General features: G+C 43.7%; 1 protein-coding gene across 1 annotated transcript; it reads right to left on the bottom strand.

The window, feature by feature from the left end:
* Positions 1-802: 802 nt before the first annotated feature.
* Positions 803-12,705, bottom strand: LOC132320834 (E3 ubiquitin-protein ligase TRIM36-like; the record flags this gene model as incomplete). Its single annotated transcript, XM_059834461.1, has 10 exons — positions 803-1,160; positions 2,695-2,992; positions 3,296-3,589; positions 4,144-4,268; positions 4,930-5,183; positions 6,124-6,219; positions 7,316-7,462; positions 8,917-9,260; positions 12,216-12,230; positions 12,501-12,705. Coding segments are annotated over 10 exons (2,136 nt in total), but the record flags the coding sequence as incomplete, so codon positions are not given.
* Positions 12,706-17,111: the final 4,406 nt, after the last annotated feature.

Raw genomic sequence — 17,111 nt, 5'->3', positions numbered from 1 at the left:
CGCCGTTAGCCGCCCTAGGAAGGGTCCCCCGTCGCGATCCTCTGCTCCGGAGCCCTTCGCCTCGGTGGCTTCGCCGAAATGTTTAAGGTAGAATTGCACTTTATATATTTTTATATAGCCTATAGTAAAAGCCTGGAAGAGTCAAGAAACTTACCATTATGCCACCAACTACACGACACCAGGTGTCAGAATTAGAGTTTTAGCTTACCGTCACATTAAAGGTATATGACATGCAATCAGATTCTAGTTCACCCTCCTCTTTCCAAATAAAACCTAAACGTTCAGCTGCAGTTCTGATTTCTCCCTGCTTTATACTGTATTTTTGCAAATGTTATTTCGTGCTGAAGGGCCCAACCCCTGGTGCTCAGGGGTTAATTGGAAAGCATTTGACCCCTCAGAGGCATTCAGGCAGATTTCTTGAAAGGAGAATGGCAATCACACGCTGTCAGCTTTGATTTCATTAAATGCAAAACTGACTATGTAAGGATTTACGTTACACAAAAGGTAGATTTCTACCCCCGAAGAGTAATTTTGGTTGCTAGTCAAACTTCTTCCCTGCTTCCCCCTGGGAAGAAAGTCTGTGGAGAAAAGCATTGCACAGATCACATAGGAGAGTTCCTGGAAGAACATTTCCCACTAGTGTGGGACGTGTCTGAACCGTTTGTTTAAAAAAAGCATGACCCAGAGGCTTGTAAGCAACATGTGGACAGAATGTAATTAATCAGGAGTGAAAACTAAGGTAGAATTCTTCTGCTCTCTCTCGTCTTCCACCTCAGAACAGCAATGGGAAGAGATCACTGCACTAGATGTCGTCGTGGTACTCCCCGTACTTTGCTGTGACAGGTTCCTCAAGATGAACTGCTGCACCACCCATTAAGGCAAATGCTGGGTACATTATGCCAGAGCAGTCCACCTCGCACTCATAAAGGCATTTCATACGGCCTGCGTCGTAGAACCCCACCTTGCCTTTGTCACAGTCGAGGCAGATGCCCAAGCACGATGGCAGGGGAAGGATTCTGCTCGCTGGATCCTTGGGGGCAGCAGGTGTTGTGGGGATAAAGAACTTCTTCATGCCTAAAGTGACCAGTGTGTGAAAAGGCTGTGGTGAGTCAAAGAAGGCATCTTCACTCCCACTGTCATGACCACTGTCTTGCTCGTATCTAGAACAGAAAAACAACCATTTGCTTTTGTCAAATTCTGAAGGGGGATCAGTGATGTGAACTGGAGAAAACATTTTTGTAAGACAAGAAACACCACATGGTCACCTGCAAAACCTTGTGGGGTAAAAATATACCTAAGCCAGGAGGGAAGACGCATTTAGTAGGTGGAGAACACTCACTTGGGCCACTTCAGACAATAAATAACAGCTAAACGCTAACGAGGACAAGACCACAGAAGGCTTTACTAAGGAGCGGATGTATCTAAATGTACTCATGCTAGGTAATCATTAATGAACCTACAGGTAGAGCAAATTAGTTAACTTGAAAAGTAATTTAGCGACTATGACTAATGATTACAGACAAGCTATGTTTAACTTCATTTACATAATGTTAAATGACACGAGTAAATACATTTAACATGACTGTTGTCCTATGAGTTTTCCTCACCACTGCTGTATTACATTGTCTTTAAAATTCACAACACAAAAAGTAGTGGTTTAAGTTTTTGGTTTGGTGGTTTGGTTTTTTTTAAAGTGCTCTGCCTGGAGGTTTCCATGAACCCCTGTTTCCCAGCTGGTTACTGGGGAAAGTTTGTGGCCAGATTTGTTCAGTCTACGTGCTTTTGCCCCCTACTTCTGTCACCAGATGAAGACACACTGGAGAAGCACACATTCTTCTGTGCCGACAATCCCTAGCTAGGTTTGCATTTTTGGGATGTCTGGGGGGAGATTGGATTTGTGTCAGCCAAAGTTTTCCAGGTATTTGTGTGGATAAGGAAAAAGAAATCAGGAAATCAGGATCTAATTTCTCACTTTGCAAAAAGCCTCCGTCTGGCTTTAAGCAGCTCAAGACACAGGCGTTCTTACACTTTCAGTATGTTACACAGGAGGAAGCTGATACATTTTTTACATTCCTGAAAAAGTTAAGAGTCCTCAGGAGATAGCTTCCCAGCCTGCAGTTCCTAGACACATCCAGGCTTACTACAACCATACTTCAGAGCTGAAATCTTTTTATTGGTTTGTCCACTGTACTTTGGCTTGGGAACAGTAGCACTCCAGTACCATATGCAAGTGTATAGCCTGGGATAAGCCAGTGACTTGGAATCCACCGTGACGCAAGCTACAGCAAAGATACACAGATACACACAGTGAACATTGTACCTCTGAATGGCTGCCAAACCTAGTATGCTAAGGAAATTAAGGCAGAGTCTTACTATTGACAATTAAACATTGCTTCAATCTTGCAAGTGATGCTTTTTTTTTACCTTCTTGCTTTAACTGGCACATCTTGACATCTATAGGAACCTCATTTCTTTCCCAAAAAGAATGAAAATAGGACTCTGGATAATTACAACACCTTTCTGCTAATAGCAGGGGATGAACAGGACAACCTGCTTACAGCATATCCTTCAAGCTACTTTCCACTAGTTAGGTTCACCTTGTGTACTAATTGCGACCAGACTCACTCTTAACTTATTTTTTCAAAAGCCATCTCCTTATATAAAACATGTATTGAGCAAGAGTCTGCAATTTACCTTGGGCTGGTCACATCATGGGTATTATGGAACAATTTCTGTATCTGGTTGCTAGAAACAACTCCCACTTTCACCAGGTATGAATAGGCTTCCACACGAAAAGCCCAGACGTGCTTCCCTTTGGCAATCCCGGTGTCGCCAATGATGTAATCCAGGGTTGTGTAGCATCCGACCTGCATGCGCTCAGATCCCAGCAGTAGAGGAAATCCAGCCCTGCTTTCCACAGAGGTTCTTCCTGGGTTCAGCAGGAGATGTTCACTGTTGTACCCACATTTGTCATCAAAAAGAAAACTGAAAACTGAAAAACAGTATCCAAAAAAATTTCCTCTTAGTTAAGTATTTGGCCTTCTGTGCTTATAAACTACATTTTAAGTCATGCTGGCATCAGAATTTCTCACTTTTAAAGGCTACCGGGAACGTCATGCAAGCTAAAACGGTCTCAGCACGCCACCTACTTAACCTGTTTGTTAACAGTGCTTCTAAACATTTACGCAACCGGTAACAGTAGAGTAGAAGTCTGGGAACTACTGGAAACCACCTACAGCTCTTAACACCGACAGACACAGATTCAACACCTTGTGGACAGAAGAAAACCCAATACCTGGAGCTGGAGGCGTACGCAAAATAACTTCTCGGCTCCAAGGGCTACAGATGGACCCTTTATATCCTCGAACTCTAAAGGCATAGGAGCTGTCATCATCAAGATCAGATATTACTTTGCTCTTGCTGCAAACTTTGATCTCCTGCCACGTCGCACTCTCCTCTTCTCCATTAAGCTTACGATACTCAAGAACATAGATATCAGCTGAGTCTGTCTTCCCAGGGCATTCCCAGCTGATCAGAGCTTTGTTGTACATTCTGCTCTGCTCTTCATTGATTTCTGGTATTTCTAGACCTGGAATGCCAGAGATTCAGGAGAAAAAAACCCTCAAATTCAGATATATGTTGTTTTAGAATTAACCATACAAGCCCTTTGTTGAGTGGCTATAGCACTTGGGGGGGGTGGGGGTGGGGGCAGAAATCTGACTCAATCCGTTAAAGAGTACAGATGAGGATGGTTCCATTCATGCACTTACATAAATCCCTTACTTTCTGTTTTTACTTCGAAAGTTGTATCATTTATTTTTGCTGGCAGCTAAAAAAGCATCTAAAAGCCTATTCTTTTCTGTCATGTTAACAAAAAGCTTCTAGGAAGACCTAGTATTACTTAACTACAATGTTTTGGAAGCCAATGTAAACTGGTACTGAATGCAACGGCATCTTAGCTTCTTTTTCAAAGCTGAAGCTAGCATTGCTGCCAGGTAATGCCTTGTGGATCACAGAGACAGAAGGGACAATGCAAGTCACAAGACTGAGTTCTGCAGCTGCAGCCCTGCATAAGTTTTGCCTCTTTCCAGAGAAGCCCTTCAAGTCGTAACTTGAGAAAGACCTGATGCTCTCGCAATTTACCATTGGAATGGAAGGACAAGTCACCAAGGATCTCTTCTTGCTTAGCTATGTCCACCACAAAGTCTTCAAAAGTAGTTTCAGCTGCTGGCCTGAAGCTCTTCAGAGATTCAGTAGCTTTTTGGATTCTGAAAGCACAGAAGCAAAGGGATGGCAGAACAGAGAAAAGGGAATTCACATGTGTGCATTCCTTAAACTAAAAATGCTAGGTTTTGCTTTATAAAAAGTGCTGTTTTCATGTACTTACTGATGTCTCCCAGAAATTTCTGTCTCTCTAGACAGAATTCCAATGCAAAATTCAAGGTCTTTTGTACATCAGTGTAAAGGTATCAGTGTAAAGATAATGAAGAGGTAATCGTTCAGCTGGTAGAGCATTTTAACAATTTGGGGCATTATGTTCAAAGAACACAATAGATGTGAAGCGCTAATGGAGAACAGCTATTAAGATCAAAGACTTTAAAGCCAGAAGAGACCTGTTAGATTAACTTGCAAATACCCGATACAATCTCTGAGCAAAGGAATGTGTCAGTGAGCTGAATGGGCTACCCTTCCAGTGCAGTCCTACTGAACAAGGCCACGTGTTGTCACAGGACAGAGCCCCTCCTGACTGCTGTTTCTTAACGCACACTGTAATGTAGCAATTTCTACTGAACGGTACTGGGACCATCTCTGAGCCTTTGCAATACAAGGTACTGCATTCAGTACTTTGCTAGCAGGTGTCAAAAGAATATGACTGACCAGACATCCTGGAACAGTATCTGTACTTCAAACAGAAGATAATTAAGATACCTGTCATGAAGCTGTTTTGCTGTTTGAACAAAACAAGATGGATCAGTTTCTTTAAGCACCTCTTGAGCATATCCTACAAGGCCATTATTTTCCAGGAGCCCTTGATATTCCTCTGCTTGCGTTTGCAATTTTTCCAGCCTTAAATTCTTAGAAGTTTCAATTGCCCTAAGAGCTGCGGACTTCTTCTCTTCTAGGACATGAGATAATTTCTCAAAGCTCTGAGATGCTTCTTCTTTAGCTCGTTCACTGTTGCACTAGGAGGGAACAAAAGACATTTTAGACAGATTCCACAGCACTGTGGCTGTGTACAGAAACACACCTCAAGTTGTTCAAGGTATCACAGCAATCTAGTCATCCATTTGACAGACAAGACTAATGAGCTTTGTTATGCCCATCAGCACTGAAAATGTGATCAGCACTGCACCCAAGCTAGTGAGCGTTTACTGGATCAACACAGAGAACGAAGAGCAGGAAAGTATTCCTCTGATTATGTCTTGAGTTACGCATAGCATGTGTCTGAACAGCTCATGGAAAAGCACTGTAAAAACAGGTCAGTTTCTGAAGTCTTCATGCCCAAGAGCTAGGTGCTCCTCCACCTTCCCCAACCACACTGAGATGGGGGTCCAGCCCAGCTTCTCACATATGCCCTCAGAACTGTAGGGTCACCTCTAACTAGTGCCCTGGATAAAAGGAACTACAAAGCACAGAGACAATCTTTATCAAGATACAGGCAGGGCCAGGAGCTCCTGCAATTTCTGCCATTGTGTTTTTCAGCTTGTACGTGAGCTCCCAGCTCTGACTCTTCTGCAGGGAGATTTTACTCTTCATTCTGACTTTATTGCAACATCCTCAAGGCGGCAAACAGCCAGTGTAAATTGTGAAGCACCGTTAATACACAAGAGCTGTAAGTCTAACCCACCTCTCTTTGATTAAGGTATCAAACAAGCTTTCTTTCAATTAAATTTACAGCAGCACCCAAAACTTAACTTCCCTCTGTATGTTGCCCATATTTCCAACACTGTCAGGATTAGGTCTTACCATTTGTGATTCAGGACTAACACAAACTGTTCAGAAATTGTTTTACTGGCTAACTGAAAAAAGCCAAAGGATTTGAAACACTTCAGTGAAAACAGTTTGAGTCTCTGCTGTGTCCCTGCAAGGGCTATCCCCAGACAACACGGAAGACACTCTTACCTCTGTTTCTTTCAGCAGCAGATCCAGCTGTGTGATGTGAGCTTTCACCTGGCTCTCCTTACTGATGAGGTACTCAATATCTTTTGAAAGCTTCTCCTGTTAAAACAACACAGCGAGCTAGCAGAAGAAGGGTATCCCACCCAAACCGACAACCAGCACAGGCAGGTCATCCAGCTAGCACTCGCTTTATCTAGTTACAAGGACAACAGCCTGCCACCAGTTATGAGCAGCAACCCTGCGGAGAATTGCTCAGTGACCCGCAATGACTGCACAGGGACATCAGGCCACTGATGTGGGCAGGACTGGGGGCACAGCCTCTAAGGACAAGAGGTAACAGCCTCTAAGGACAAGAGGTAACAGCCTCAGCTGGCTCAGTCTTCCCCAGCCACAAGTGCCACCTTCTCTTAGGCTAGGAACATGAGGCTTCAGGACGTTACTAAAACTTACAGAAAAGCCACGTTAGTTATTAACTCATTTGTAGTAAGATTTGCTAGAAGAATGAGTGGTTCAAAGCATGAACTTAGGAGTGTCTCTGCATTTCCTGACTTGCAAGAGTTAACAGCTGTACAGGAAAAGCCTTGCAAACAGGCAAGGAGGCCAAAGAGCACAAGGCAGGCTGGTCTGGTCTTCCCCCCCACCCCCGCCCCCCCTTTTTTTTTTCTTGTGAGCAAGAGAGGAAGAGAAGGAAGAAGAGGAGGTAGAAGCAATCATTCTTTAACAACAAAGCAATGTTTGCAAGTCTTCCCTGTTGTACTGCGAATTAACAGCTATGCAACTTCAGAAACATACAAGGTCCCAACAGATACTTCCAATGCAAATTTTTCAGGAGTGCTTCTGAAGTATCAGCTAATCCAAGCCACAAGGACACTTACCTGAAAAAAGCTAGATTGTAAAGTATAAACTGCTTAAACCTTTTGCATTGGTCAGTACTGCTATACAGTTGGCTAAAACAAGGTGGAAGGACTTTTAAGAGGTTATGTTTCAAGCCTCATAGAAAATACAGTTTCTCAGAAGTGCGCTATGTCACACTAATATAGATATTAACAGATGTTGCACAACAGCATGCCTCATGACTGGTTCAGTGTCCTCTAAACACACATCCTGGCTTCCTGCCACAGGGAGTTTGCCCTTACACCAGAAGCTCAGTACTTTTCCCCTTCTTAAGGCCAGGTCCAACAATATTTACTTTTACCTTAAGGGTTTTGTAGGCAGTTCTCATGGTTGTTACTCTATGGTTTGCATGACATCCACCCAGTTTACAAAGATGACAAACAGGCCTTCTGCAGATTTCACAGTACATGTTTACCCTCTCCATTTCATGTTCTGGACACATCAAAATCTGAAAAAAAAAGAGAGCAGAGAGAATGCAGGCGTACTTCCAAAAACTGAGGTGCTCAACAAACCATCAAAACACTAAATCACCCCACAGCAGCATCTGATTTCATCAGTGGATTCTTTATATTCAGTTTATCTTCCACCTTTTATATTTGTCTATGCCAGTGAAAGCCAGCAGATGAACACACACAGTTTCACGAGGTTCACAGTGAGTAAACCTGTAGCGATGTCTGTGTACACATCATGTAGCCTCCATACTGCAATCAACCATTTTGCTAATCCCTGAAGTTGTTTGCGTGCCTCAAGCTCCCTACACTCCTGTTCAGAGCTGTAAATGCAATATATAACACAGCCACGCTGTCAAATTCAACTGTGTCCATGCCAGCATCTCTTGAAACAACTACGAACTGTCTTAAGGCAGGAGTTGACATAATACTGTAATGATTTAAATTTAAGCTAGACTCTGATCAGCCACATAGCCATTGCTCTTGGAGCAACAGATGAAATGCAGCCACACCACCAGTCACAGTCATTTTAAAGATAAAAGGCTCCAGTGTTTCATTTTTTCTGTCTGACACCAATTACAAGTTGTTCATGCTGAGCGTTAATTCCAGTACCAGCTTAAACAGCATTGCGAAAAAGCTGGTGTTTGCTAAAAGTAATCTTTCAAAAATTGAACACGTTGAAGTAACTGCTCGAAGAGGCAAAAAAAGTGCTGCTCAACTCCAAGCTCAAGCAACAGATAAAACCGTCTAAAAGGGGGTGGGTGGGTGTGGGTGGGTGTGCTTGTGCACATGTGTGCGTGTGTGTTTTAAAAAAAAAGAAATGCTTTGCCTCGTTCCAGAGCACTGAAAGACATTTGGGTCCATCTACTCCATGTTACCAAAGAGAAGCTCTTGAGAAAGCTTTTCAGTGTCATGTCAAGGAGGAGAACACGACATCAGTGCCAACAGTCAAGCTTTAAAAGCATCATCTTTTAACACACACACACACATACAAGAAAGGACAGGAAAGGGCTCAAAAATAGAAGTGAGTAGCATAAATATGGACACACTAAGCTAAAATTGCAAACCATCTCTGAAACCAACTCTCAAGCCCCAAATGTTATCTTAGTCTATGGTGAAAAGCCCAAAGACACCAGTCTCGCTAGCACCTTGGTACATAAGACTGTCATTCAGCAGAATATGCAATAAGCTATCCCATTGTCATTGACTGCTGGATTCGGGGGGAGGTGCGAGGAGAGAAGGAAACTTTCAGGAGAATCATCTGTGCAGGCAGACATGTTCAAAACTGCAGTCATGCTGTCAGCAAGAACAGAAGCTTATGGTTCACTCAATGAATAACAGCGATAGTCAAAAAAGGAACAACGGTCCCAAAAAGCAACTACCATTGCACAGATATGTCTGAAGCTATATGCAAATGCTGCAACCCAAATTCTGTAAGATACGGGATACTTACCTTGGGTCTGAAGTTGGTGGTTGGTCCTACATGTTTATGTTGGGCTTTCACAGTTCCCCAAGGATGGTGTATTTTGAAACATTCGTTGCAATAGCTTGCCCTGCAGTCCATGCAGCTCTTTGTGGCCTCTTGAGGTGGAGGTTTGCAGAAATCGCACATAATAGCAACGGCTGCCCTGGCTGCCTGTCTGTATCTTTCCACAATGGTTTCCAAAGTAAAGTTGCGAAATAAGCCATTGATGCCACGTTCTCCGAGATCAGTATCCCGCTGGCAACCCGGACAAGGAAACAGACTCGATCTAGGAGTCAGTGAATTACGTTTTCTGCCTGTGTAGACACCAAATCCTGATTTAGGAGGAGTGTAAACAGAAGAGGTTTAGATTTTAAAGGGAGAAGCACAGGAATTTATGAACCAATTTCAAACTATCGTAGCGCATCATCCAAACCAGTACAATACCAATTCATATGCACTCTGCCAAGCCAAAGAGAATACATTTGCCATGACAAGGTAGTGTAATGTCTGAGTTCAGGGGGCATTACAAACTACTACTCTAAAACTTAATTCTATGGTAAGGTTAATTTAGCTATTCCAATCCTATCTTCTTCGTCTAGTTTTGCATGCACTCAAGCCGCAGCCTTTCAAAAGACTAAACACAAAACCTTCCGGAAACCAGTTGGTTTTAGGCTAACTGGCTGCGCACATAGAGAGCAACAGCTTCGTAACACGCTGAAGTGTAAGATGTCTATTCCCAGAGTGAGACTGGTTATTCCCAGACAAATATAGCCAACTTGGAGCTCCCTGAAGTTTGCTTTGGCCGAGTCAAACTTATCTGGCTTACCCCAAGAGGCATCATAAAAATCTAAAGAGGAAAACAAGAGAACTAGATATCACCAGTACGAAATCTCAGCCAAATCATTCAGTCCAAATACGTAGAGGCTGACTTGGCCCTTGCTGAACGGCCTTGATAAAGGAGGGCTGCTAAGTAAGCCCCGCACACCAAAGGGGATGCTGAGACGGTTATGTCTGAGAGATTCCTCTACCTTGAACTGGGGAACCACAGATCTGCATGGTTACACAAGGGTACAGCTTATCTCTTTTCATTTCAAAAGGGGACAGTAGAGAAGCTGCCCTCCTACGAAACAGCTATGCACAAATTTCCCCTCTTCTCCAAAATAAAGTGATCCAAGGCTCAAGTCAAGTCGCAAGCCTAGGGATTCTTTGGAGCCTGTTCCAGGGGATGGCTCACACAGACCCAAAAACTATTTACAGGGTAACATTCTTGAGGCTATCAAACAGAGAGTGCATCCCCATGTCTCACTCATGAACCCACAGGGCACAACTATCAAAATTAGTCCTTTATGTATTACTGAAGCAGGTGAAGCCAGTGTTTAGGCTTAACATGTATCCTCTCAGCCTCCCCTTACAAAGAAATAAAAAACCATTCTCTCGAGCTGGAGCATGGTTTTAAGATCCCCTTGAGATGACTGCATGTTGGTATAACTAATTTGTAAATAGAGGTATGACTTCAAGCTGAATTCTTAGTGTTGAAATTGGTTCTTCTTCAGAAAGTGAAATTTGGTCCCATCTGTATTTAGTGAGGATCTTCCCATCAGAAATGTTGATGCTTCATTTCTTTTTGAAGTGTCCTTTGATGCTATCCAAAAGACACTTGCCTTGTGTCACTCTTCTGTGGGTGCTTCACCCAACAATCCAAAACCTCCCTACCTCTCACGCCCTTTCCAGTCTCTTTAAAAAAACAAACCAACACTCCTGTAAGAAACTAGTTCCTTTAAAAATCTTCAAAATGTACCCCATGGTAGTTATGCATCACTATCAGCTAAGAAGCCACAACCAGAGCATGAATAAATGTCAGTCTCAAACTCAGCTGGTCTCATGCTTTTCTGTAGGTTCTGAGCAGAACAGCTAGACTGCATTAACAGAACAGTATGGGTGACATCTAGTAGCATCTAAATGTCAGGTTCCCAAGGGAGCTCTGCCTCCTCTGTGCACAGCGTGGACGGTGCCACAGCACTGCCTGCGCACCCCATCATGCTAGATCACTATTTCTACTGCCCGACAGAGAGCAAGCTGGAGGGCAGCTTTCCACGGAAGATTAAGGATTACCTCCTTACTTACACTGCTGAAAGCAGCATGGGGGGCCTGGTCCCCACGCACAGCCTGTCTGATACTCCCACACTTGGCAAGCCACAGTTCTCACAAGGAGGTCAGGTCACCCACGGTGCGCCCACCACTTCTTAGGCACCCAACCTGGTGCCCTGATGTCCATGTTGTAAAACCACGTAGTGGACAGCTGCAGCGGAAACCGGTGACCGCTTCAGTCCATGCATACAATGCCGTGACAGAACATCATGCTTACTGAGGAAAAAAGGGACTAGACTTGGATTTGGGAGATGGCAGTCACCAGTGGGCTCTCTTCATTCAAACTTCACATAACGCTGCAGGTAGAGAGAGCTGAGAAAGCAGCTGAAATGTATGCAGAGCTAAACAGTGATTGTGGGGCTGTGCACCCCATATCCAGAAAACAGGACTGTAATGAAGACAACTAGTTATTTCGTTTGGGGATTCCCTCAAATGATACAAGCCTCAACCTGCCAAGCTACAGCAAACACAGCATTTGCTTATCAAACTGATCCTGAAAGAGTACTAGTACTAACAACTCAAGAGTTGTTTAAAAGAAGTGGGTGAAATAAAATATTTGAGCTTTGAGAACTGGGAAGGGGATGATGAACGTTAGTAACATACGAAATACAAGACACAGCTTTAGGGTTTGTCTTGTGGGCGACTCTTCCAGATCACTGCGGACTGCGGTTTTAAAGTGGACAGTTACGTCAGAAGGAAGCCTAAAAGCCAAGATGAGGTTTCTTTCAAGAAGTACTTTCGATGTATCTGTGTAAAAGAACAACTCATCTGTGGATTACACAACAGCTGTAAGAATCTTTCTAGTGTGACATCACAAAGAGCATGAGGAGTGCTCCTTAAAGCTTCCAGAGCAGACCACACTGGAAGAGGCGGTTAGCGCAGTCTTCTTACAGTCATCTGTCTCCCAATTCTGCAACCGTGCAATAACCATCGTCTATGGAAAATGATTTATTGTAAGCGTAATGAATTGGGTAGGACAAAACCATCATTTGCAAAGTCTGCAGAGGCTCAGAAGGAAGTCGAACTACTCAATTTAGGCTGGCCGAAACCTGAGAGAACCACCTCAACAGTACCACTGACAGGCAATAAAACTGCTGAAATCTACACCTCAACATCGACGCTATTGAACATGATGCTACTGCGTCTCAATGTAACTGAAATACAGGAATAAACAAATACAATGGTTACAAAGATTTACAGGACGCCACAAAGACTGATCTATTATATATGAAATAGAGTGCACCGTCCTTAAAAATATTCCCATTGTTCTTGCCACAGAATGAACAAGACTCGCACTATCCCTAAGTCATCTCTTTAACTGCATCAGGAGTACCGGGAAGACATTTTACCAATGCAGACGCAATTCGGCTCAAGTCAGTCGAACACATAAAATAAGGAAAACACGCAAAAATTCCGATACGTACCTGATCTACTAATCCTGTCCATGCTAGAAGAAGAGCTTTGAATTCGAGGGCTACTCTGATTAGAGGATTCAGAGTCTCCATCAGCGAAAGAGTCTTCAAATGCAGAGAGTATTTCTTTCACACATTTGTGACAGACATTGTGCTGGCAAGGAAGGATCAGTGGATGGGTAAATAATTCCTTGCATGCTGGGCAGATGAGCTCTCTTTCGATACCCTTAATGGTAACCTTCATGACAGAAAGAGGGAAAAACAAGTGTAAGTGCAGAAAACGTGAGCCAGCAAGACTTACTGCACAGCTGTATGTCTGTATGTCACAAAAGCCCAGCTCTCTAGAATAATCGTTCTATTCTAGAATCGCACATTCTAGCTGGTTTGAGGCATTCCGCTGGTTAACGCTGCAAACAAATCTCAATTAACATTTATGAAAGCACTGACAACATTCCTTTCAACTGAAATGAACACCGCCACTAGGCAAACTCGGTTCATCTTTAGGTCATGTCTGCCTTGCAGGGGAGGAAAGGAGAGGAGGGGAGTAGTCTTAATTCCACTCAAGGACCTAGTGAAACGAAAGCAACCATACTTCTTAACAATAGGAATCCATATGTTTAACTCAGCTCGCTCGCTCGCTTTTCAAGAAGGGGGGGTGGGGGAGGGAGAAAAAAGAAATTAAGTGTCAGACTGGTTAAACAACAGGCTTTCCCGCCGTGTAATCCACATTTAGGCACTGGAACTGCCTTGACTTCGTTAGGCTAATAGTTCCAGTCCGGAACATTATCTGTTTGTTTATTTATTTCCTGCACAAAGAGCCGCCCGTGGATCTGTGCAGCTCTTCAGTAATTTAATGACCCCACAGCCATCTGGCACTGCGCTCCGAGGCCGGAGTATCTGCCGGGAGAGCCAACGGCAACCGAAACCCAGCGAAGCATCAAGTGGCGGGCGCGGACACCGGCTGCCCAGCGCCCGCTCGTCCCCTCTCGGGTGGGTTTTCACCGTCCAGCCCGCCGCCAGACCAGACCGACTTTATTTATGCGGTTCCCCCGCCAGCACCGAGCCCCGTCTGAAGATCTAGGGGCCAGCCCTGCCCGCCGCCCCAGCACCTCGGGCTGCCGCCGGTGCCGCTCCCAGCCGGGCAGGGACGAGGCTGCCGGCGCACACCGCGGGGGGCAAACACCCCCCAATCCACCGCCCCCCCCGCCCCCCCGCAGCACAGGGCGCAACAGCGGAGGGGACGACAAACCCCGACCCGGCGGCCGCGTCCCCAGGCTCCCCCCGGGCACCAGGGGCGCGGCGCCGGGGCGGCCGCGCCCGCAGCGGCAGCGGCCACGCCCGTGATGTTTCTGCACGCCTGGTGTTACAAAGAACTAGAGAACACATGTAAAGATGTTATTTCACATCTACTTTAGAAACCACCTTCATAAAAATACAAAACACTGTGCTTGAAATGATTCTGATAATGCCAGTAATGCACAGTCTGTATATTCAAACTGAAACATGTTACTTAACCGAGGCGGGGGGAGAACGGACTGGTAAGGACGTGAGTTGTCAGCCTTCCAACTATGTTTTGAGTAATAATTTGCAAGCTTGTGAATAACTCTATTACCCCTTAACCACCTCCGCCATCCCCAAACTTCCCGATGTCACAGGCAGGCTTTAAAGGATGTAGCTCTTCCTAAGCCCTTGTCTACATTGGCACACTACCCATCGCTGACATCGGATGTGGTTTATTTGGGGCCAAATAAACTAGCAGCCGCAGACCAGAACAAAGCCCCTTTGGCTCTGCTGCCACCTTTGAAACAGTGTGAAGAAATTGGTCTTTGGTGGCACAGCAAGGCAAACCATTCTGCACTTCATGCCAGAGGTGTAGATGCCAGCAGAGGTGGGTGTTGCTAGCGTGGACAAACCTAGAGCACACATTTTCCTCCTGTTGTCCCACAGCCTAAATAGCTGTTTTGGAAACTGCCTGTTAGTTACTAGAAGGTGATTGAGGAGAACTTCATGGATACATTACGTAACTTTTTACACACACGCGCGCACACGTGCACGCATGTGTCTATATCCACATCTGTAAGTGTATATGCTGTGAGCTTACAGGTTGAGAGCTTTAGGAAAAAGAGTAGTAAACTGCTGCGTACAGAAGAATGTTTGATTTGGGGCGAGAATTTTATCTAAAAATGTCTTTTACCCTTTAGGATGGCGCCAGAAGTTGCTGCAGTAGGAAGAAAAGGTGGCTATAACCACCTCTGTGATCTGTGGGCATCTGGAATAACCGCTATAGAGCTTGCTGAGCTTCAGTCTCCATCCAATGTTTGACCTACATCCAGTGAGGTTAGCAAGGGGTTAAAGCGCGGTGTGTAAGTACAGCTCCCCAAATCATCCATCTGGAGTAGTGGCTACATGTGTGCTTGTGGTGTTTGGGGGTACTGCAAGGGTAGTGGGTTGTAAGTGTTCTGGATGTACGTGATAGAAATTGTGACAACTCCTTTTGCTGCATAAATGCATCATGTTGTCCTGGTAGCATCTCTTAAACGGATGGACTTCTTCCTGCCAACTAAACAATGTATTCAAAATTCATGGCAGATATGTACTGCCATGTAACCCACAGAAATACTGTTGGATTTTTTAGAGCGCTTCTGCTAATGATGGAAAGGAACTTCCAGCCTCCTGAATTAAAGGACAAAATGAAATGGCAAGTACTTTTCTGTTTCAGTAGATAATGATCATGTAGTTCACTGGGCAATTGATTCTCATGTTTACCACTTCCTTTTACAGGTCCAATAGTTTCCATCATTCTGTGAAAATGGTACTTAGAAAAAAATCCTAAAAAAGGACCGACAGCTGAAAAGTTACTACAGGTATAAATTTATGTATGGGATTTTTTTTAAGTTCTAAAATTAAAATATGCTTAATATGAGTGGTTGGAATTTTAATCTGTGTTTTTCCTTCTGTCTTTCAGCATCCTTTCTGTTACCCAGCCATTAAATCCAAGTCTTGCTATTGAACTTTTGGATAAAATGAATAATTCTGAGCATTCCACTTACCGTGATTTTGATGGCGATGATCCTGAGGTGGGAATACATTTTAATCACAGACTCAGATTAAGTTTTCGTTTGCCGACAAAACTAAATGCTTATGATTTCTTGAGCCACAGAATGTTTTGTGATCTGGGAACAGGCTCAGGGGTTGCTTTTACTTTTGGTTGTGCTGCTCTGTCACACGTACAGGCCCTTAGCAAAACTCATTATATTTGGGGGAGAGACACTCAAAGAGAAAGAGATGAAAACACTTTAAAATTTTGTTTGCGGTTGTCCTTCAACAATTTTGCAGCAGTTTGTGTGGACTGCTTCTCCAGTCCCGAGTTCTGGCGTGCATTCTGCTTTCTGTTTCTTTGTGGAATTATGTTTCCATTCGTCTGCAAAGCAAGCATTCATAAAAATCGTGTTCTACCTCTGCAGAACTTGTTCTTTTGTTCCTCATTTGCTTTCTTATGAGAAGGAGAGAACGATCCTGTAGTTGTTTTTGTCAAGCAGTTTGGTATGTGTTTCTTGCAGATTCTATTTTCTATCTTGGAATACTCTGAAACTCCATTTCACCTACGGTTTTGTCAAAGACAAAGTTTCTGACTTTCTGCTTTAACAGCTGGGAAGAAACAGCACGCTTATGGAAGGTGATAAGCGGTGCAGGACTGAAGTGTTTCATAAACAAGAGAAAACAGATATTCTGTTACTGCAGCCTGTCTTCATACTTAACTGTATGTTAGTGAAGACTTTCCAACTATCAATACCGTTAAACTGAGAGGCCAAAAAGGAAATGTTATCTGAGCAAAGACAAATGCCGGCCAGCATTGTCTTTACTTGCTCAAATCCAGTGTTTTAAAAACCCTTGTCTTGAAGTTAAAGACACTCTACATATAAAATGTCTCCAAATAATTCTAACTTTCATGTACTAAAAAGTACATGCAATCTTTATTTTTAGCTTCCGCTTGATTTCTGTCTGTCTTTGTTGCTATTATGCTAAAGAAACCTGCTAAAAACCAGGTACACAATACTGGCTTTAAAGTGAATATATTTTGGAATTGAAGTATTTTATTGTTCACTTCTAGCCTCTTGTAGTGCCTCAGAGGATTCATTTGACAATTAGAAATGGGAGAGGAGAAAAGACACGCTCTGAAATAAACTGTAAGCATGTGTACTATGACACCATTAACTATTCTTAAAATAATCATTGATATTCACTTATTTCAACTCGTATTCTGCATAGCTGACGTATATAGAAACAGTTTTAGTGATATTCAGGAAAAGAAAAACTTACGCTGTTTCACTTACGGATATAGTTTCTAGATGACTATGCAAAAGAAACATTAGTGTAAAACATTTGAATGCCCCTTTTGTCAGCACTTCAGCAAATCTCACTATTGCTTCATCTTAACGGAACAGGACGCAACCTGAGCTTTTCTGAGAGCTGGTTGGTATCGCTTCATACGCCACTGCAGCAGGGATATTCGGAGTGATGCCAGATTGTGCTAGGTAGCAGAATGGCAGAGGAAGATTTTTCTGCCTTAAATTAGTCTCTTGTTGTGGTTTTTGCTTTTGAACTGAAACAGTCCTTTAGAAA

This window comes from Gavia stellata, unplaced genomic scaffold, assembly GCF_030936135.1.
Source record: "Gavia stellata isolate bGavSte3 unplaced genomic scaffold, bGavSte3.hap2 HAP2_SCAFFOLD_34, whole genome shotgun sequence".
NCBI lineage: Eukaryota > Metazoa > Chordata > Aves > Gaviiformes > Gaviidae > Gavia > Gavia stellata.
The sequence above is the reverse complement of the archived record's forward strand: the minus strand, read 5'-3'. Positions and strand labels throughout refer to the sequence as shown.